The following is a 22,660-nucleotide window of genomic DNA, read 5'->3' as shown; positions in this document are numbered from 1 at the left end:
GGAATAATAAGTTTGGCTTGAGCTGAGGGTAGCAGAAAAACATTTAAGGAAAGACATGGAGAGAAGAGAATTTTGGATGCTAACACAAAAAGTTTAAATATATTATTCTGGCAAAAGGGAATTTTTTTTTTTCATTAAGGGGATGATGTATAAAAAGTGGCAATTTAAGAAAATTCACTGGGCAGTGGATGTATTGAAGTAGAGGCAGAAATACAGAAGGGAGGGGAAACAGGGACAAGATGGTTGCAGTAGCCTGTGTGTGCAGGGATGAGAGTCTGAACCATGCTGGCGCAGCAGGAAGGAAAGGAAGACATAGATTCTAAAAACAGTACGAAGTAAGAAAGACTGGAGAGGATTTATAGATTTCATTTAACAGGAGAAATTAGATAAAAAGGACACATCAAGAATGAAATCTAACTTTTTTGGGTAGTGGTACTAGGGAAGTCCACAACCTATCTGTTAGTTTGTCATACTATGGTGGCTCACATGTTGCTACAATGCTGGAAGCTATGCCACCAATATTTCAAATACCAGCAGTGTCACCATGGTGGACAGGTATCAGCGAAGGTTCCAGACTAAGACAAACTAAGAAGAAATGCCTGGTGATGTGCTTCCAAAAATTAGTCATTGAAAACTCTACAAATCACAGCAGGATACTGTCCAATATAGTGCTGGAAGATGAGCCCCCCTAGGTTGGAAGGCACTCAAAATTCACAATGGCCACAGCAATGGACTTAAGCATACCTACGATCATCAGGATGGCACAGGACCAGGCAACGTTGCATTCTGTTGTCCGTGGGGAAGCCATGAGTTACAGCCAACTCAACGGCAACTAACAACAACAATTAGGGAGGCTGGGAATAGGGTGTGTTTTGGGAGAAATAGATAATCAAGATTTTGGATGTATTTAAGATAATGGCAAGATGTACGGATGAAGATGTTTAACGAGAAAACACAGACACAGGGTACAGAATGAGGATAGACACCTGGGCTGGAGAAGTTCCTTTTAGAGATGTGAATTTAGAAATGGTTATTGAATCCATGTTATATCCTAAGAGTAGGATATGAGGCTTGGAAACTTAAAGGAAATAGAATCAGTCAAGGAGAGGCAGAAGAATAGCCTCCAGAAAGAGTAGAGGAAGACCAAGATGGTGGAGGGCGACATATTACTTCAAAAGAGGAAAGAGTTGAAAAAGAACCTGATCACCAGTGTTGAACACTCTAGAAAGTTGAGTAAACATGCGTCAGAAGGTATCTAAGGTCTGTTTTAAATCTAAAATACTTTGAATCTAAAAACGATTTGAATTACCCTTTTGGTAATTCTTTAATTCTTTCAAAAGAGCCAAAGAACAAAGTTTACAGGTCAGTTTTCCATGCCAACCCTTCACCTCTGTGGTAAAAAGCCTGACCCAGCAATTACCCAATGACTGTGATCATTCCTTCTTCAGGATTACATTTCAACAATCTGTGGCCAAAGTGCACCTTGGCATTGGGGTATTTTTCTACAGCTGAGAAACAAAGAAAGAAAACAAGGGGAAATAAAATTTTTATTTTTATTTCACTAAACTAAATTGAAATCGTAATCATTTTCTGAGAACAGTTCGAGAGCATTTATTATTCACAATGTAAAAATGAATTAGTTGTAACGATAATTTGACAAATATCTGTCCAATGTTCCTGTATAATTTGGTAGTAAAACAGATGCATAAAAATCAGTTATTCTCATCTCAAAAAAATCCAACAAATTCCATTATGCAGATGCCTACATCGCTGTAATTGTTGGCACCTTGGGAAAGAAGCAAGCATCATCTATTTTAAAAGTTGTCTCTACCTAGAGTGGGCAAGTATATAGGAAACTCAGTGCTTATGAGACACTGAGCTTCTGTTAAGGTGACAGGATAATTTGGAAATGGATAAGCGTGATGGTTGAACAACGTGATGAACATAATTAAAGTCAATGAACTGTACGGGTAAAGATTGCTGAAAAAGCAAATGTTTTGTTACCTATATATTTACCACAATAATTTTTTTTATATATATACAAAGAATTTGTCTCTAATTTAAGGCGTTATTTGTGATTGGAAATATTCAGCCAAACTCCTTTCCTCGTACTATGCCTGTCTCTATATCTCTTTTCAGCAAGTCCTCTGGACTTCAGATTCAAGTTGCCATGAATGTAGACTTTTGACACTAGGTCATTCTGGCATGGAATAATGGAACTGGATAGGAAAAAAAAAAAAAGAAAAAAGCAAGTAAGAATGCTTGAAACTCTTCAACAAATTTAAAAAACCCCATTGCCATCAAATTGATTCCAACTCATAGGGACCCTATAAGACAGAGTAGAACTGCCCCGTAGAGTTTCCAAGGAGCACCTGGTGGATTCAATAAATAGAACCAAATTATTTTAGTAATTTTTCATTTGCCTGCTAATAATCATTAAAATTTAGTGAATTTCATTTTCTGAACTACTAATCATGTTCTTGTAGTAAAATATGATTCAACCAAATTCTATTTTGTCTCCATTGAAAAATGTGGCATACGGTGACCCTCTTGAGTACTTGAAATGTGGCTAGTCTCAATTAAGATACGTTGCACACACTGGATTTTGAAGATTAAAAAAAAAAGAATAAAAATGTCTCACAAATAACTTTGTCTCATGGATTGAACATTGAAATGCTAATATTGTGGATATACTGGGTTAAATAAAATATGTCATTAATTTCCCCATTTTTAGTTTTGCTAATGTGGCTGATATAAAACTGAAAATTACACACGTAGCTTGCATTTGTGGCCACATATTGGATAGCACTGCTCTAGAAGATTCTCAATAAAAACTAGATTATCAAACTCACCTGACCACATATCCTGGTTTCTTATTGTTTTGTTTAAGTTACTAACATCCGACACAGCTAGTAAATGGTGAGACAATCCTATGCGAATGATGCTGCTGGAAAATGATTTCGTTACAACGTTTTCAGAGGGGAGGCTGTTCAGTTAAGGAGGGATGAATGCTTAAAACAGATTGAACGTGTGAAATGGGTGAGTGGCTCACACAGTTGATGCCGTGTAAAGGAATAAAGCTTTATATGCTGAATAGTGAGCCGTGGTAACACAATGGCTAAGCACTTGGCTGCTAACCGGAAGGTTGGCCATTTGAACACACCGAGCCCCTCCATGGGAGAAAGACCTGGTGATCTGCTTCTGTAAAGATTACAGCCAAGAAAACCCTGTGGAACAGTTCTACTCTTTCACGTACGGTCACTGTGAGTTGAAAATGAATCAACAGCACCCAACAACCACACATGCTGAATAAAGTTCTGGAGTCAAGAGTCAACCTTCCCTTTAATAACATAATTTATAGCATTTATAGATTGCATGCTGGGTAGCACATTCCGAATGAGAAACGGGGAACTTCTGATTTGCACATCAAGATTGCATCCTTTCCCATGCTTTAGCTCCATAGTATCAGCAGATATTTCATATACAATATTGGAAGCAGTAACTGTAGCAGTTAACTGCATGGACTTTGGAATAAAGCAGACTCCAATTCAAATCCAGGTGCTGACACTTATTGACAGTGTGACCTGAGCTCTCTCAGCCTGCATTTCGGCATCAGAAAAACTGATAAAAATAATTCCCACCTCACATAGTTGTTTGAGAGAGTTAGAAAAAATAATGAACATAAAACACTTAACATGGTGCATGGGACCTCAATGAATGTTTGCTATCATTTTTATCTTAATAAATTCAAAGGATTCTATAAAGGGGTTGTTTTAGGTCAACATGAGCCAGAATCGACTTGATGATAACCAACAACAAACTGCTTTTTCTCTAAAAGCTGTTTTGTGGTTCATTTATTTTCTTAAGATCAACGTGAATACATCTAACAAACTAGCCCACTCCCACCCATTTACTAATCCAAAAGACAGTCTTGCAAATGTAACTAAAGAAACGGAATTAATAATAACAGAAACCTTATTTCCTAAGTCCCTAGGGAATCAACTAGAGTGAATTTCCCCATCACATTCCTCCTCCAATACAATTCAATTCCATCCAGTAGACATATTACAAACTCACTCTGTCCTGGGGGCCATGGAGAAACAAAAATATACCTTCTGGAACCGTTGTTCTCTGAAGGACCACAGGCTACTGAACTGCATCAAGAAGATTGGTTAAAAAAAATAGTAGAAATAGCATGTTTTGCTGGAAATGAAATCTGCTGAGTACAAATACTGACAAGGAGAAAAACCTATTATGACCCAGGCTTAAATACTAAGGAGTACATGGGATATGATTGGATTGGTTATCCAAGATAAAAATTTAATTTGTAAACCACTGACTTTTCCATTGGGTCGGCCTTTTTAGTTACTCAAATTAGAAATCTCAGATTTATATCTTAAGCTTCCCTCTTTATCCAACCCCTATCCAGACCAGTTGCCTTCTAGTCAATTCAGACTCATGGTGATCCCATGTGTATCAGAGTAGAGTTGTGCTCCATACCAACCCCCTACATGGTATCTACTTGGCCTTCTACACAACATATCGTGAATCTACACTCTCTCCTCCAACCACATTGCTATACCTTCAGTTCAGGGCCTCAGGCAAGATCCTAGGGATTATGACAAGAGCCTAGTGATTTGTATCCTTCTACCATCCTCCACAATGAGGCATTGGTTGGTTGGTTCAGTGGTAGTCGGATCCTTGTGTTTCATACTGGAGACTTGGGTTCAATTCCTGGGCTGCATCACCCATCCAGATTCTGGACTGGGCTGTGTTTTGTTCCATTGTGTTGAGCTGGCCCCCAACAGCAACAGTTACCCTCTGTGCTACAGCTTTTCATTTTTCAGGAGTGCAAGTCTAATATGTTACTTGTTTGAGAGGAATATGTTGTTCCACTAGACTGTGAGTTCTCCAACAGGGGAGTGAGAACTTTTTCATTACAGTGCTTAGAAGGCAATGGAAATTCAGTAAGTGTAGAAAAAACGATTTTTATTTAGATAATGAATAAGGAAAAGAGATGCCAGAGGATGTACCATGACTAGTTTTCAAGAAGGACTTTGCAATATACATAGTCTTGTTCTTAATATCCATAAAAAGGAATAGTAGACAAATCCCAATAAATCATGTGGCAAGATTATTCTCATGTGTTTTACTCAAAATTACCACTGGTAAATAAAAACTTTGGACTTACCAGTCAATAGATCTTTGTTTAGATTTTCTCTGCTTATAGAAAGAATATACTGCAAGAAAAATATAGTAAGTACCGTTTATTTTGAGAGAATAAACAAAGGTAGTTCTAAGTTATTCACTCAGCAATAGGAAACATTTGTTATTTAGCAGAAGGTTGCAAGGTTAGTTTTATAATCATTTAGCCAAGTGGTTCTTTTTTATATGTTTTTTAAGCACTTAAACCAAATACATATAATACAATGCCCAACTTTAAACTTAGGCTTTTTCAAAGTTTGATACCATAAAAACCAAACCCTACTCTTATAGCAAAAAATATAATTTTCATTAAGATAGGAGTTTTGTCATTTATCACTGCCAAAAAGTCATAACTCTCATATTTTTAATCTTAGGTATCCAAGTTTAGGAAAACTTCAGTAACGACAGCATTACTAGAATAAATGCACTATTTCCCAAGTGGGCTACTTTGAAGGACTTCGTTTCTGTGTAAAAGCTGTGAGTGTGGTGTAGTGGTAACGATGGGAGTTGGTGGATATAGATCGACCCTGGCTGGGACATACGCTGTTGGTTGTATCTGACTTTATAGAACTGACTAGGAGGCAACTGGTCTGGATAGGGGTTGGATAAAGAGGAAAGCTTAAGATATAATTCTGAGGTTTCTAATTGAAGTAACTATTAATGGAAAAGTCACTGGTTTACAAATTAAATTTTTATCTTGGATAACCAAACCAATCATGTCCATGTACTCCTTAGTAAATTTAAGCCTCAGTCTATAAAGGCTTCATTGGGCCCAACAGGTGCAGTATCTAGAGCCCACAATACATCTAGGAGTCTACAAAGTATTTTAATGTATTTAAATTCAGAAGAAAAAAATGAATATAATAAAAATAAATATATAATAATGAGTACAGCCTGGATTATATTTACCTTTGTTCTACACAGTCATAAAATTTAATTAATATTTAATTTTTTATAGAAAAAGGGGTGCGTGAGGGCAAACATTCCTAGAGCCCATTAAAGTCACAATTGTTGTTAGTTGCCATCATTTCAACTCCAACTCATGGCAACCCAATACACAACACAACAAAATGTTCCCCAGTCCTATGCCATCTTCACCATCATTGGCATGTTTGAGTGCATTGTTGTATTTTGAGTGCCTTCCAACCTAGGGGGGGTCATCTTCCAGCACTATATCAGACAATATTCTGTTGTGTACTCGTAATGTTTTCATTGATTAATTTTCAGAAGTAGATTGCTAGACCTTTCTTCCTAGCCTGTCTTAGTCTGGAGGCTCTGCTGAAACCTATCCACCATGGGTGGCCCTGCTGGTGTTTGAAATACCAGTGGCAGGGCTTCCAGCATTACAGCAACACGCAAGCCACCACAGTACAACAAACTGGCAGATGGGTGGTAGGAAAGTCACAATGCAACGCACGGTGAATCTACTGCTTAAAAAATTTAAAGCACATAAGTTTCCAAGTTATAAAACATCACAATATTCAATGCAAAAATACTAACTTATGACCCTTCATTACATTCAAAAGTAGAAGTTTTAAAATAACAGTAAATCTATTCTTGGTATAAAAATAACTTGGTCTTGCTCCAATGACAATGACTGAGGAGCTTCCTGTGTCTTTGCTGTAAATTAAAATTCACAGAGGTCTCTGAATATCCTGCCTCGCAGTTCTGTTTTCTAGCCTTCTTTATATTACTAATCACCATACCTCAGTGGAAACCAAACTTGTGCAAAGCATGCTAGGCAACATCGCGAAGAATCATTTATGAGGCGAAATAGTCTTTCTGGTTCTGTTCTCAGATACGGTTGACATCTGCCTTCTCTGAGAAGTGACAGGCACATCAGTCTAGCAGAGACACCAGGGCGTGTCTCTGTTCAGCCTACCCCATATCTTTTTAAACAATATTGTATATAACCAAAAAGGGGAGCCATCCCATCAAGTCTCTTTTCTCTAATATTTCTTATGATAGAATGAATCATTTTCATGAAGAATAAATAGGGAATGAAGAATAAATCAGAATAAGAATAAATAGGTCAACAGCTATAAAGTGACCTTTGTGACCAAAAAAAAAAAAAAAAGAATACAAGCTAAACGAGGTTGGAGAATCTCTCTTGGAGATTTATAATAGCTGCAGTTCTGACTTTTTCAAATGTTTTAGAAAAACTGGCTACTTTCTATACCCCAAATGCCTTCAGATATGAATGTTTCCCAGTAAAGGGGACGCCCTTTACACTTCACAGGAGTGTCTTGTGAGATTTGGAGCATAGGAGGTTAAGAGCAAGAATTGGGAAGCTCGGAGCTGCTTCGTATATTGGAGGACATTTTGATCGTTTCCAGGGCAGTTTGGGAGGAAGTGTGAGAAACCAGTGGGAAAGCAGAAGCTGGACACTGGTGAGAGAAAGGGCAGAGAAAAAAAAAAAACACGTGGAGGAGGGCAGATGAGGGGATGTGGTCAGAAGGATTTTGGAGGTCATATTTTGCACATTACGGATTTGAAAATTGTTTGGTGTGCTGTGTGCAATGTAATCTCTCCAGGACTCCTAGGTCTTCAGTGTATTCATGGGTCTTTTGAGTGGGTGATGTTCGTAGAAATTGGTGGGAAGAGGGAAAGGGATGAATTTCAGGTCTGGATCAACATACTACAGCACCAGCACCAGGTGTGAGGGAGTGGGCAGCCAAGAGGCAGAGGAGGCCAAGAGAAGGTAGGCCCCTGACAGTTTGTAGAAATCCTGGGGACACAGGGACAGTCTTGATTTCCAGAAGCTGTGGAATTGATGGTTCAAATTTCATGTCAATCTTAAGGGGCGCAGGGGCCCCATGTTCCACTGAGGTATAAAAGTAATGGTGCAAACTGAGGGAAGAGTGCAGGCTGTAAATTTAGCATTAGCTCAGGTCTTAAGAATGAAAAAAATGGCGGGATTGGTGGGGAGGGATGATTTCCTCCCACTTCTAAGGTATTGAAGGCTCTGAAACGGGAACTGCACCAATACTTTCTCTCTCTTGGGAACTTACTGGTGATGAAGCTGTTACCCCCACCCCCATCTCTTTTTTCATAATAGTGGTTGTGAGGTAGTCAATTTTAGTCTCAGGTTCAAGTCATTCTCTTCATCTAGCTCTTCTGATCTTTTGAACCTAAAATTACCCCTTTGTCTATTTATACTTTGTTGGCTCAGTCTCTAGAGGGGAGATGGGCACGATTAATTGGCCTTCCTCAATCCCAGCACATTCCATGTTAATCCAAGAGAAACGTGGGATGATTATTACACGCCATTCCCAATTTAGTAAAAGAAGTAAATGTAACCAGGCAATACCGCCCAGTGCTCCCATGAAGGCCTCAATTTGAGGATATTTAGAAAGGACATAATCATCTGAAATTGTTTATATGCCTAAGGGTGGCTCAGGGGCCCTTCATCCCCTCCCTTCCCTGCCAGGCTTATGCATTAAGATGGTGTCTGCCTGGCCCATGGGCCAGCAACAAAGAGACTGTCTGGGAGTGTGGTTGGAATGCAAAATCCCAGCCTCCACCCACCCCTATTAAACAGACTGCATTTTAATGAATTCCCGGGTGAGTCAGAGAAGCTCTGATCTAGCGGCAATGGGAGCTCCGTGGAGGGCCAGAGACCCAGAAGAATAGGAACCTTACTTAATATAACGAGGTTTTGCTGGCTAAGGAGTCCCTGGGAGGTGCAAACTGTTAATGCATTTGGCTGCTAACCCAAAGTTTAGAGGTTTGAGTCTGCCCAGAGGCACCTGGGTACAAAGCCCTGATGATCTACTTCTGAAAACTCAGCCCCTGAAAACCCTGTGGACCACAGTCCTACTCTGACACACGAGGTCACCATGAGGTAGAACTGACGGCAACTGGTTTTGGTTGCTGGATAAAAATAATCAAGTTGGATTATTTTGTGGATGGATGTTTGGTACACTCATCCTCTCTCAAGGAAAAAAATTCAGAAAATCTAATTAGATAAAAATGCATACTTTTTCCAGCTCCGTACATTACCGTGTGAAAGATAAGAAAAACACAAAGCAGAATAACGAGTTTCTCTTGTAAACTCTACATCACCATCTGGTGTCTGTAATTTTAGAAATGATACAGTACTGAATGCCTTTCTGCTTTATTCTACACTTTCTATTACAAACAAATTTGAGACAAGAGCGTTCATTTCTAGTGTATTCTGTAATTCTATTACAAGCAAATTTGGGGCAAGAGAGTTAGAGCAAGGCAACAACATCATAAAACCCTCTCAAGTTGCTCTTGCATATTATACTTGACAGCAAATACATGGTAATCTGCTCTAATTGAAAGGAAGTGGGAGGGAATGGGCCCGCACAGAGCGGGCAGCTTTGCAAAGCACAGAGGCAAGCAAGCCTAATAGAGCAAACCATAGTAGCTAAGTCTTACTGAATATGTATTACGTACTGGGCCTACAGAAGGGGGGAGCACCAGGGATCAGAGGAGACAGAACTCCATTCTTCTGAGCATACAGTCATAATCTCATCCACGATACTGTACTCCAAAATAGTCTGAAAATGGAAAGCTTTTCATCACTCTCTTGGCAGCAAACTCTTTCTATGGCCTCTCGCTCTCTCTAATCCCTTTTAGTTTGAATATGCTTAGCTACAGAAATCGTGTGTTTTATCACAGGGTGGTGCCCCAGATCCCACTGGGTGTTAGTAACTTGTTAACTAGTATATCTGTTCCTGGAGTCCAGACTGAGGCAACCGATGCCAAAGATAAGGCTAGAGGAGAAGGGAAGGGCCAACAAACAAGGGTCAAGTTTCAGAAACTAGATTTTTATACAACCAAAAAGCAAGCAAGTCTATCTATGGAAAACCCACCTGAGACTTTGTCCCATAGGGAATTGCAGTCTTTTTTCCTGAAAGAGAATGAATCATTCTTGCTCTCATGGGAATACCTTGGGATACGATCTGAAATGAAACCAGAAACAATAATATCAATTTCTATAACATGGCATCATCCATCAGATGACATTGATTTTAAAATATAATTTTCAAAAAAAAACTAAAAGATAAAATTAAGGACCATGGAAGCACCTATAAAACCCATTGCAGTCAAGTCGATTCCTACTCATAGCGACCCCATAGGACAGAGTAGAACTGCCCCATAGGGTTTCCAAGGAGCAGCTGGTGGTTTCGAACTGCCAACCTTTTAGTTAGCAGCCAAACATTAAACCAATTGCCACCAGGGTCCCCATGGAAGCACAGTACAGTGGAAACTCAGTCAATGAAAAGTATGTTCCTGAAAATTTTGGGTTTTTTTTTCTTTTCACTTTTAGGTATGGACATGACTTCAAGTTTATCTGGACCCATCTAGATATTATTACAGATGGAAGAAAGTGGTTGATAGTCAGAGGCTAAATGTTTTCTCATGATCACGAAAGGTGGGGAGAAAAGTCAGGGCTCCTGAAACCCAGCGCAAATTGTGTTCCTACGCATACAGCTACTGCGCTTTGGAATAAGATTTTTGAAATGGAAATAGCCTGGACTTATCATTTCAAGGAGCCCCTGAGTAGTACAGTTAACATGCTCAGCTGCTAAAGGAAAGGTTGGAGGCTCTTTTCTACCCAGAGGTGCCTTGGAAGAAAGGCCTGGTGATCTAGTTCTGAAAAACCAGTCATTGAAAACCCTATGGAGCGTAGTTCTACTCTGACACACGTCCGATAACAATGAGTCAGAGTTGGAGTCAACTGCATGCCAACTGGTTTACTGGTATCATTTCAAAGACATATTGTCAGTGACCATAGTATCAAGAAAAAAATACTACTTTTATTAAAATATTCTAAATATATGATAGAAAGTGAGAAGCTCCACAACCTTGAACACATGAAGAAAATCTACTGCAGGGCCACAGTCCCTTAGCCAAACCCCTGGGGGAATTTTTCAAATTTTAAATAGTACGTTTAGTGGATACATAACACCCAGCGGGGTCTGGGACACCAACCCATAATAAAGAATTATTTCTCTAGCAAAGCGTATTCAAACTAAAGGGGATTAGAGAAAGAGAGAGAGACCATAGAAAGAGTTTGCTGCCAAGAGGATGATGAAAAGCTTTCCATTTTCAGGGTGTTTTGGAGTGCAGAATTGTGGATGAGATTATGAACCTGTATGCTCAAAAGAATGGAGTTCTCCTGTCTCCTCTGATCCTGGGCGTGCCCCTTTCTGTAGGCAGAGCCCCCCATTCCACTGACAACCCAATGTCCAAGAGGTCAATAAGTGTGGTTGCAGTATCCCCTGTCATGCTCGGGTCCCCGAAGGTACTCAAGTGTCAAACATTCTCCTCATGTCAGACATAAACATTTGAAAATCTTTTCAGAATGAGCTTTCATGCAGAAGTTCTTGGCGTTAGATGGTGCTTTAAACCAGGGTCAAGACCACACAATTGTTGAAATGGAAAATACATTAACAAGGTACCTGATCTTCCAAGCCAATGGCTTTCAAGGCTTGTCGTCCTCTATAAGAAAGGGCCAAGTTAATGCTTCTTCCATGTCCAAGTTGAGCCACTCGAAGATCTAGGACATTGGAAGCAGACTCCATGTTACATATACTTCCTCATAGCGTAGTACAAGATGAACAGATCACAGCTGAAGAATTGGTACATTCAGAACCAAATTAAAAGACCTTGTTGACTCTTCTAAAGAAAATGCGAATTGTATTAAATTTATATTAAATTAAACTTAAAAATCTGAGGTTTCGAAAACTCTCACAGTTCCTCTTTTTTTAATAAAAATATTTTTTTATTCAGAAAGCCTAAAGACAAAGAGGTCAAGGAATCATAACCACAATCTCACAATGTTTAGTGTTTACTCACCTTCCCTAGCTTCATATACATCAACTTGGAAATTCCTCTTTGCAAGGAAGCACGCATTTAACGATCCAACCTGAGAATCAAGACAATTTTTTTCAGTGTTTTCATGTGATTCCATAAATACAGGGAACTTTTTTTAGTGACTAAAATAAGCCACTGCATGCAGCTGCCTTTTTTAGCGTTGATATATTCAGTCGCTACTGGAAAGTACCACTTACAAAAATATTATAACGAATTCAAGATTAAGTGACATAATTTTAGAGGCTGGTTTGGATTTTTCTTCTCTTACTTTTTTATAGTGAGATATGACTTTCATACTGGAAGAGTGTAAAACATGTGTATGGTTTACAGTCAAAACAAAATTCTAAAGCAAACACCCATATAACCAACCACTTTGGTTAAAAAAAAAAAAAGAACATCGCCAGTCTCTCTTAACTTTCCCTTACCTTCTCCCCAGTTATAATCTCCAGGGTGGTGCAAAGGGTTAATGAGCTCGGCTACTAACCTAAAAGTTGGGATTTGGTTCTACTCAGAGGCATCTTGGAAGAAAGACCTAGTGATCTACTTCCAAAAAATCAGCCTTTGAAAACGTTATGGAGCACAGTCCTACTCTGACACACATGGAGTTGTCATGAGCAGTCGGAATTGACTAATGGCAACTAGGTTTTCCCTCTTACCTAGAGGTAAAAACTGTGATGACTTTTGTGATAACCATACTTTTTTGCTTCTTTATAGAACTATAGCAAGAACTATCTAATCAGAATCACACTCTATGTTCTTTTGCGTCTTGCTTTTTTTTTTTTAACTCAACATTATGCTTACAAGATACATCCATTTGGCTGCATGTAAACCCTAGGTCATTTATTTTCATTACTGTATAGTTTTTCATTGTATGAATATATCACAGACTATTTATCCATTCTACTGGTGAAGGGCATTTGAGTTGTTTGTCGTCTGTGAATATTATTAATAATGCTGCGAAACAATTTTTGAACCTGTATCCTAGTATCTAGGTATATGATTTTCTCTAGCATTTTATATAAGGAAGTGGAATCGCTGTTTATGCATCTTCCCCAATTTGGCCATTTACATGGCCAAATTGTTTCAAGAGTTTGTACTAATGTTTTCCCATCAGTAACTTGTGAGAGTTCATCTTTACCAGCCCTTGGTGTTCTCAGACATTTTACACTTGGGAAGCAGGTGTTGTAGGTATGTATGTGGTTTTAATTTGCGTATCCCTGATTACTAAAGAGGTTGAACCTTTTTCATGTATTAACTGGCTATTTAGATCTCCTCTTTTGAAAAGTGCCTGTTGAAGACTTTTGCTCATTTTCTACTGGGCTGTCTTTTTTTCCTATTGAGTTTTTTAGTTATTTATAGTTTATGAATACAGGTTCTTTGTCATTTTTAAAGTTTGCAAATATCTTCTTTCAATATGCAGCTTGCTTTTTCAACTCTAGGGTATATTTTGAGGAGAGAAGCTCTTTATTTTAATATAATCACATTCATCAATCTTTTACTTTGTTGTTAATGCTTTCAGTGTCTTGTTTTAAGGAATCTTTCCTTACTCTAATATCATGAAAATTATTTTGCCTATTGTTTTCTCAAAGCTTTATTGTGTTGCCTTTCTAATACCTTTATGTAGGTTGCAATGGTTATTTTCTGCCTCATCACTAGCAACCTCAATTTTTTAGTCATCTGCATTCGGTCATAACGGATGAAACTTCGGTAGCATTCAACACTGTTGACAATACATTCTTTCTAGAAACACTGGCTTCAGCTGATGGTTTTCTTCATACATCTCTGGCTATTCCTTCTAATTTCCCCTTTGCAAAGAAAGACCATCAAGTGTGGGAGTTTCTCAAACCCCTACCCTGGTCCCTTTTGTCTTCTTAATCCGTACTTTCTTTCTAAAATGTCTCATCTATATCCATGGTGATGCAAAAACTTTTATCTCCAAACCAGACATATTATTTGAGCTCATTCATACATGTCTTTAATTGATATAGCTTCTCGTATGTCTCAAAGCACCTCAAAATCAACAGATCCAATTAAAATTTGTGATCCTTGCCCCCTAAATGAGTCAGCAATCTGCATATCCGCTACATCGGTGAATGATACCTCATCCATCCAGTTGGTCACACTAGAAACCTAGAAGTCATCGTGTCACCTCTCTCTCCCTTACACTATGTATCCAAACCATTTCAAGCTCTGTAAATTCTGCCTTACACTGTCTCTCCACCTATCCTTCTCTCTTCATTTTCACCACTCCATGCCTAGTTGTCCTAATCTTCATGCTGGACCAATACAAAGTTTTCTGTCTGGTCTACCAGCATTTAACTGGTCTCTTGCCAAATCTATTCTTCCCAAGCAGCTATTTTAGGTAATGGTGAACTATTTCATTTAAACTAACTCTTCTGCTGAGAAAAACTGGACAAAATATAAGAATAAAATCTATTCGGTGGTATCCTATAGGTGATGACAGTGAAGAATTACAGGGCTAAAATCTAGAATAAGGAAAGCCAGGGAGATGACCTTGGCATTTGTGGCTATTTTCTCCTAGGGACATCTACCAAGTCCAGGAAAAGCTGAGAACTTCAGCAGAATTTTTGACAGACTGATGACGCTAGAAGGACACATTGTGGAGTTTAGGACCCCCCACCTCAGGAGGAAGGCTAGTTCCTGTAGAGCCACCAGACTTTGGGTGAGGACCTGGGAGTAGGATAAATTGGAAATATACCAATAATCAGAGGAACTAAATCTTGTCTGGGAATCATCTCTACTCTTGATTGAATGACATTTATCTAGGATAGGTATAACAAAAGCTACCCGACTAGAGCAAATATAAATCTTCCTATGGAAAAAATGACATCATCTAAGGCCACAAATTTTCCCTGTAATTTTTAAATACACAATCATATCATGTTGTAGTTTTGCCCCAGCCTTGCTAGCCTTCTCTCAGTCACATTCAATTCCTTCAGAGGTTTTGGGACATATCGTTTCCTTGGCTAAGAATGTTCTTCCTTTCCCTCTTTACCTAGTAAATGCCCATCCATCTTCAGGCGAGTCTCCACTAAGCATCATTGCCTCAAGGAAGCTTTCTTTGGTCTTTCTAACTACCTCAAGTTTATCTCTAGTGATGTCTCATAGTGCTATGGACTTCTCCTTTGAGGATCTTATTACAGTTGGAGGCCTATATTTTTTGGTCATTCTGCAATCAATATCTGTCTACCCCAATAAGCTACAAACTGTTTTTGCTTAGCATTTTATCCCTAGCTTCTACCATTGTGCTTGCAACATAGTGGTACCTGGTAAATATTTGTTAGATGCACAAATACATGGTAGCAATTTTATTTTCAAGTTTGTAACCAAGCCAATCCAAAATTTATTGAGCACCTATTATGTACCCTTTAATATGCTAGATCCTAGGGATCTAAAGATTACCATGATAGGTCCTCGTGCCCAGTAAACACCCAACTTAGTTAAGGAAAGTCAAGTTTATACAAATAGCTCAATGTTTAATACACCTCTTATGGATATGAAGGCCCACTTTTACATAAAAATTTTTCAGATTCCCCCACATTATTTGCATTTCTAATATGTGTTGATTAGGAATATATAACAGTTTAATGTATTGTTTTAACCACAAAACATCTACATATACTTTAAAACAACATGTATGAGTTATATGTTTTTTTCAATTTACCCAATGGTTCATGTGTCTATAGGTTCACAGGCCCCTTGCAATAACTCTGGGCTCAGAGGTGGACAACAGTGTAAAAAAAGGAGTAAGTGAAGACCTAGAGAACTCACAAGGAAGGGGGAGTAATTTTTGCCTTGAGGGATGTGGCAGCTTGTATTGTTTAAAGATGACCATTACCATGTCTCCCATTCTACATGTTCTGCAATGCGGCCTTGGCCTCCCTCATCAAAAAGTGGAGATTGTTTCTTCACTCTCTTTGAACCTAGAAGAGCCTGTGGTAGCTTTGACCAATAGAATGCAATAAAAGTGACACTTATGCCATTTCAGGCATAGTCTTTAACTGGCCTGGAATCTCCTGCTTCTTGTCTATTGGAAGACATTTATCTTGTGCCTTGGTTACCTAGTGCTACTGTAACAGAAATACTACAAATGTGTGGCTTTAAATAACAGAAATTTATTTTCTCACAGTTATGGAGGCTGAAAGTATAAATCAGGGTCTCAGCCATGTCAACTCCTTCCTTGCAGGTTGTTGTTGTTGTTGTTAGGTGCGATCAAGTCAGTTCCAACTCATAGTGGCCCCATGTACAACAGAATGAAACGTTGCCCTGTCCTGCGCCGTCCTTACAATCGTTGATATGCTTGAGCCCATTGTTGTAGCCACCGAGCCAATCCACCTCTTCGAGGGTCTTCCTCTTTTCCACTGACCCTGTACTTTACCAAGCATGATGTCCTTCTCCAGGGACTGATCCCTCCTGATGACTTATCCAAAGTATGTAAGATGCAGTCTTGCCTTGTAGGTAGTCCTGGGCATTCCTTAGTTTCTTGGTTTGTAGACAATGGCATCTGTCTTCTCACCTCATATGTGCGTGCATCTGTCCCTAATCTGCTCTTTTATAACTCAGAAGTGACTAGATTCAGAACTCACCCTACTCTGGTATTATCTACTTAATATGACAAAGAAAACTCCATTTCCAAACAGTATTGCATCCACAGGTATGTTATTGTTAGTTGCCGTTTAGTTGGCTCTAAATCACGGTGACCTCTTGTATAACAGAACAAAACATTGCTCATTCCTGCACCACCTTCCAATTGTTGGTATACTTGAGTCCACTGCTGAGGCTATCATGTAGGACCTTCCAACCTTCATCTTCTAGCATCGTATTAGACAATATTCTGTTGTGATCCATAGATTTTCATCAGCTAATTTTTGGAAGTAGATCATCGGGCTTTTCTTCATAGTTCCAAAGCTCTGCTGAAACCTGTCCACCACAAGTGACCCTGCTGGTATTTGAAATGCCTGTGGCAGAGTTTCCAGAATCATAGCAGCACTCAAGCCACCACAGAACAACAAACTGGCAGATTGGTGGAGTCCACAAGCATAGGGATTAGGATTTTAACACATATTTGGGGGGAGGGAGTACCATTTAATCCATAACATCATGCAAGAAGAATAACTGCCCTGTAACTAACTCTATGAGATGCACAAATCACGTGGATAGGCCACATGTAATTGCTCCAGGCAAGAGCATGGAGGATGTTAACAAACACATCAACTGCCAGCTGTGGGAGTGAGCCATCTTGGATGTCCAGCCTGGTCAGGGCTTCAGATGGCTGCAGTCCCAGCTACATGAGAGACCGACCACTCACAGAACTGTAAGACATAGTGAAAGACTGTTGTTTTAGGCCACTAAGTTCTGGGGTGGTTTGTTACACAGCAATCAATACCTCAAACAAGGGGATTGGCAAAAATTTCTTGGAGAAGATTACTTTTGAGTTGAGCTTTGAAGGGTGAGAGTATTTTGACATGTGGAGAAAAAGCAAATTGATAAAGAGCATGAATTCTTTTAGAAATTTAAAAACAGCTTCCAAGAAACAGAAAAATGATCATTTGAAAAATACTGACTCCGAAGTATTAAAAGATCCCTTACTAGGCATTGAGGGTGATGCAAAGATAATACATAATTGAGTCCCACAGGGATTTCACAGTTTTGTCAGGATTTTCATTTTTTTCGATTATTATTCATTTATTATATGCCTTTTTTTTCCCCCTCTAGGTGCCAATTCTGTTTTAGGTGCTTTGGATACAACACAAAGCAAGCATGGCCAGGCTTCTCAAGAAGATTGTAGACAATTACAACACAGGGTGGTACATATTATGGTGGAGAAAGTTCGGTTATCAGAGTATGAAGAATGGACTCTGAACCCAAAAGCAGGGGCCTTGAGTAGGATAAAGTATGACTTATTGGAAAAAAATTAAAACTCAACTGACACTACCAGAACGAGCAGGAATTAGCCAAATACATGTGGGCTGGTCAGGAAGAAGTGGGCTCCAGGGAGAGGAAGCACATGATAAAAGTTTAAAATAGCTGCTGGAGAGAAGGAAATAGAGCAATCTGACCAAGGAAACAACAATAATAATATCCACCATCCATGATGTCCCTCACGTGTCTGTCAGTTTTTCCTACTGTAGGGGCTTGCATGTTGCTGTGATGTTGGAAGCTATGCCACTGGTATTCAAATACCAGCAGGGTCGCCCATGGCAGACAAGTATCAGCTAAGCTCCCAGACTAAGATTAGGAAAAAGGAGCCAGTGGTCTATTCCTGAAAAGAAATAGCCAGTGAAAGCCTTATGAATAACAACAGAACATTGTCTGATATAGTGCCAGAAGATGAAGCCCTCAGGTTGGAAGGCACTCAAAATACAACCGAGGACGAGCTGCCTCCACAAAGTAGAGTCAACCTTAATGATGTGGATGGAGTCAAGCTTTCAGGACCTTCATTTGCTGATGTGGCACAATTCAAAATGAGAAGAAAGAGCTGCAAACATCCATTAATAGTTGCAACATGGAATGTACAAAGTATGAATCTAGGTAAATTGGAAATAGTCAAAAATAAAATGGAACACATAAACATCAGTATCCTAGGCATTAGTGAGCCGAAATGGACTGGTATTGGCCATTTTGAATCAGATAATCATACGGTCTACTACGCTGGGAATGACAATTTGAAGAGGAATGGCGTTGTACTCATGGTCAAAAAGAACATTTCAAGACCTATACTGAAGTACAACTCCGTCAGTGATAGAATAATATCCATATGCCCACAAGGAAGACCAGTTAATCTGACTATTATCCAAATTTATACACCAACCACTAAGACCAGAGATGAAGAAATTGAGGATTTTTCTCCACCTTCTCCAGTCTGAAATTGATGGAACATGTAATCAGGCTGCATTGATAATTACTGGTGATTGGAATGCAACATCTGGAAACAAAAAAGAAGAATGGTAGTTGGAATATATGGCCTTGGTGATAGAAACAATGCTGGAGATCACTTGATAAAATTTTACAAGACCAACAACTTCTGCATTGCTAATACTTTATTTCACCAACATAAATGGTGACTATACACATGGGCCTTCCCAGATGGCATACACAGGAATCAAATCAACTACATCTGTGGAAACAGATGATGGAAAACCTCAATATCATCAGTCAGAACAAGGCCATGGGCTGACTTCAGAACAGACTATCAATTGCTCATACGTATGTTCAAGCTGAAACTGAAGAAAATTAGAACAAGTCCACAAGAGCCAAAGTACAAACTTGAGAATATCCCACCTGAATTTAGAGATCATCTCAAGAATGGGTTTGACACGTTGAACGCTAATGACCAAAGGCCAGATGAGTTCTGGAACAACATCAAGGACATCATACATGAAGAAAGCAAAAGGTCATTAAAAAGATGAATGAAAGAAAAGGCAAAAACGGATGTCAGAAGAGACTCTGAAACTTGCTCTTGAGTGTAGAGTAGCTACAATGAACTGAGGAAATGACAAAGTAAAAGAACTGAACAGAAATTTCAAAGGGTGGCTTGAGAAGAAAAACTAAAGTATTATAATGACATGTGTAAAGAAAGACCTGGAGATAGAAAACCAAATGGGAAGAACATGCTTGCATTTGTCAAGTTGAAAAAACTGAAGAAAAAAGTCCATCCTCTAGTTGCAACACTGAAGGATTCTATGGGGAAAATATTAAACTACACAGGAAGCACCAAAAGAAGATGGAAGGAATACACAAAGTCATTATACCAAAAAGAATTGATAGACATTCAACCATTTCAATAGGTAGCATATGATCAGGAACCAATGGTACTGAAGGAAGAAGCCCAAGCTGCACTGAAGGCATTGGAGAAAAACAGGGCTCCAGGAATTCATGGAATACCAATTGAGATGTTTCAACAAACGGATGCAGTGCTGGAAGTGCTCACTCTTCTATGCCAAGAAATTTGAAAGACAGCTACCTGGCCAACTGACTGGGAGAGATCCATATTTATGCCTATTCCTAAGAAAGGTGATCCAACTGAATGTGGAAATTATAGCACAATATCATTAATATCACATGCAAGCAAAATTTTGCTGAAGATCATTCAAAAGGAGCTATAGGAGTATATCAACAAGGAACCATCAGAAATTCAAGCCAGATTCAGAAGAGGATGTGGAATCAGGGATATCATTGCTGATGTCAGATGGATCCTGGCTGAAAGCAGAAAATACTAGAAAGATGTTTATCTGTGCTTTATTGACTATGCAAAGTCATTTGATGGTGTTGATCATAACAAAGTATGGATAGCATTATGGGAATTCCAGAACACTTAATCGTGCTCATGAGGAACCTGTGCATGAATCAAGAGGCAGCCGGTCAAACAGAACCAAGGGATACTGGACGGTTTAAAGTCAGGAAAGGTGTGTGTCAAGGTTATGTCGTTTCACCATACTTACACAATCTGTATGCTGAGCAAATAATCTGAGAAGCTGGACTATATGAAGAACTTGGCATCATAATAGGAGGAAGATTCATTAACAACCTGTGTTATGCAGATGACACAACATTGCTTGCTGAAAGCGAAGAGGACTTGAATCACTAACTAATGAAAATCAAAGACCACAGCCTTCAGTATGGATTACACCTCAACATAAAGAAAACAAAAATCTCACAGCTGTACCAATAAGCCACATCATGATAAATGAAGAAAAGACTGAAGTTGTCAAGGATTTCCTTTTACTTGGATCCACAATCAATACCCATGGAAGAAGCAGTCAAGAAATCAAAAGATGCATTTCATTGGGCAAATCTGCTGCAAAAGACCTCTTTAAAGTGTTGAAAAACAAAGATGTCACCTTAACATCTAAGGTGCGCCTGACCCAAGCCACGGTGATTTCAATCACCTCATATGCATGAGGAAGCTGGATGATCAATAAGGAAGACCGAAGAAGAATTAATTCCTTTGATTTGCAGTGTTGGTGAGGAATACTGAATATTCAATGGATTACCAAAAGGAAGAACAAATCTGTCTTGGAAGAAGTACAACCAGAATGTTCCTTAGAAGCAAGGATGGTGAGACTACATCTCACATACTTTGAACATGTTCTCAGGAAAGATCAGCCCCTAGGGAATAACATCCTGCTTTGCAAATTAGAGGGTCAATGAAAAAGTGGAAGACCCTCAATGAGATGGATTGACACAGTGGCTGCAACAATGGGCTCAAGTATAACAAGGATTGCGAGGGTGGCACAGAACCGGGCATTGTTTCCTTCTGTTGTGCGTAGGGTCACTGTGGGTGGGCACCGACTGGATGGCACCCACAACAACAACAACAATCCATGACGTACTTATGTACTAATCACTGTTCTAATTCATTTAATCTTCATCATAGCCTTATAAGGTAAATTCTGTTAGTTTCTTGTTTTACAGGTATGGAAACTTAGGCACAGAAAAGTTAAGAGGCTTGCCTAAGTAACAACTAGTGAGTAGTGGAGTTGGCATTGGGTTTCCAACTTATCCAATCCAGTTCCAGGGTATGGGCTCTTAACCAGTAAACTAGAAGTGTGGCTGAACGGTATCAAAGATGCAGTTGAGGTTGGTGATCAATAGGACTGAGATGTGATGTTATGTAATGTTTTTGTTTTGTTTTTTTCTTGCAACACCGAACAGCCTGGGTTTACATGCAGAAGAAGAAGACTGTTGTAAACAAGCAAGGTAGAATTTGGCCATAGGGGATTGGGGAGAAAGACAATGATGTAAAGGAGTTGAAGATATTGGTTGAATTTATGGACCTTTTTTTTTTAACCTCCAAGCTGAAAGGGGATGGAAGTGAAGACAGAGGTAAGTGGATGAACACGGAGAAGTAAGATGTCCATGTGAAGAACTGATATAGTAGCAGTAACTAAGTTAGACAGCTAGAAAGTTAGGAAGTTTCATATCAGAGAATCCTAGGTCTGCAATTATTATTTTAGAGACAGGGCATTTCTGTGGGACAACAAGGTCAAGCTTCAAGCTGTGGTCAAGAGATTTGGAGGCTGAAGTATGGTGGAGGTGTAAGAGATTGGAAGCATGAAATTCACAGAATGGCGAGACTAGGATTGGATGAGTCGACAGTGTGAACTTAGATAGTGCCCTAGGGTGATGGTAGGGTTGGGGTATAGAATAAGATTATGTGTAAGAGCTGAAGTTTTCAATATCAGGGGGAAGTGGCCCAGAGGTTGATTGATGAGTATAGTGAGGAGAGGCAGAAGGTGGTATAAGTAGATGACATAACCAGAAAAACCCAAACCCAGTGCCATCAAGTCAATTCCGACTCATAAGTAGATGACATAAGCCTCCAAATATTTACACGTGAGAGTGGAGACTTAGAGGGGTGGAAGTTGCAGAGTTAAGTAAGGAAACTGTAATAACTCTCAATTCTGAGATACTTGGGCTCTCAGATAAGTCTTCAAGGGAGTCATTGTCCTTAAGAAGCATCCAGGTTTAAGCTGAAGTCAGGAGGTTGAGGGGTGTTATGGACTGAATTGTGTCCCCCCGCTCCTCCCCGCCAAATGTGTATCAACTTGGCTAGGCCATAATTCCCAGTATTGTGTGATATCTA

The 22,660-nt window shown here is 39.2% G+C and overlaps 1 protein-coding gene across 1 annotated transcript in view; it reads right to left on the bottom strand.

Annotated features, from left to right (window-relative positions):
- KMO (kynurenine 3-monooxygenase) overlaps positions 1-22,660 on the bottom strand; it is a 57,574-nt gene that overhangs the window by 16,290 nt on the left and 18,624 nt on the right. The window contains 5 exon segments of the mRNA XM_010591045.3: positions 1,421-1,508; positions 5,192-5,240; positions 10,047-10,136; positions 11,640-11,737; positions 12,037-12,106. Of these exon segments, the coding sequence (XP_010589347.2) occupies positions 1,421-1,508; positions 5,192-5,240; positions 10,047-10,136; positions 11,640-11,737; positions 12,037-12,106 (395 nt within the window).

This window comes from Loxodonta africana, chromosome 25, assembly GCF_030014295.1.
Source record: "Loxodonta africana isolate mLoxAfr1 chromosome 25, mLoxAfr1.hap2, whole genome shotgun sequence".
Classification (NCBI taxonomy): domain Eukaryota; kingdom Metazoa; phylum Chordata; class Mammalia; order Proboscidea; family Elephantidae; genus Loxodonta; species Loxodonta africana.
This window is presented reverse-complemented; position numbering and strand designations above follow the sequence as displayed.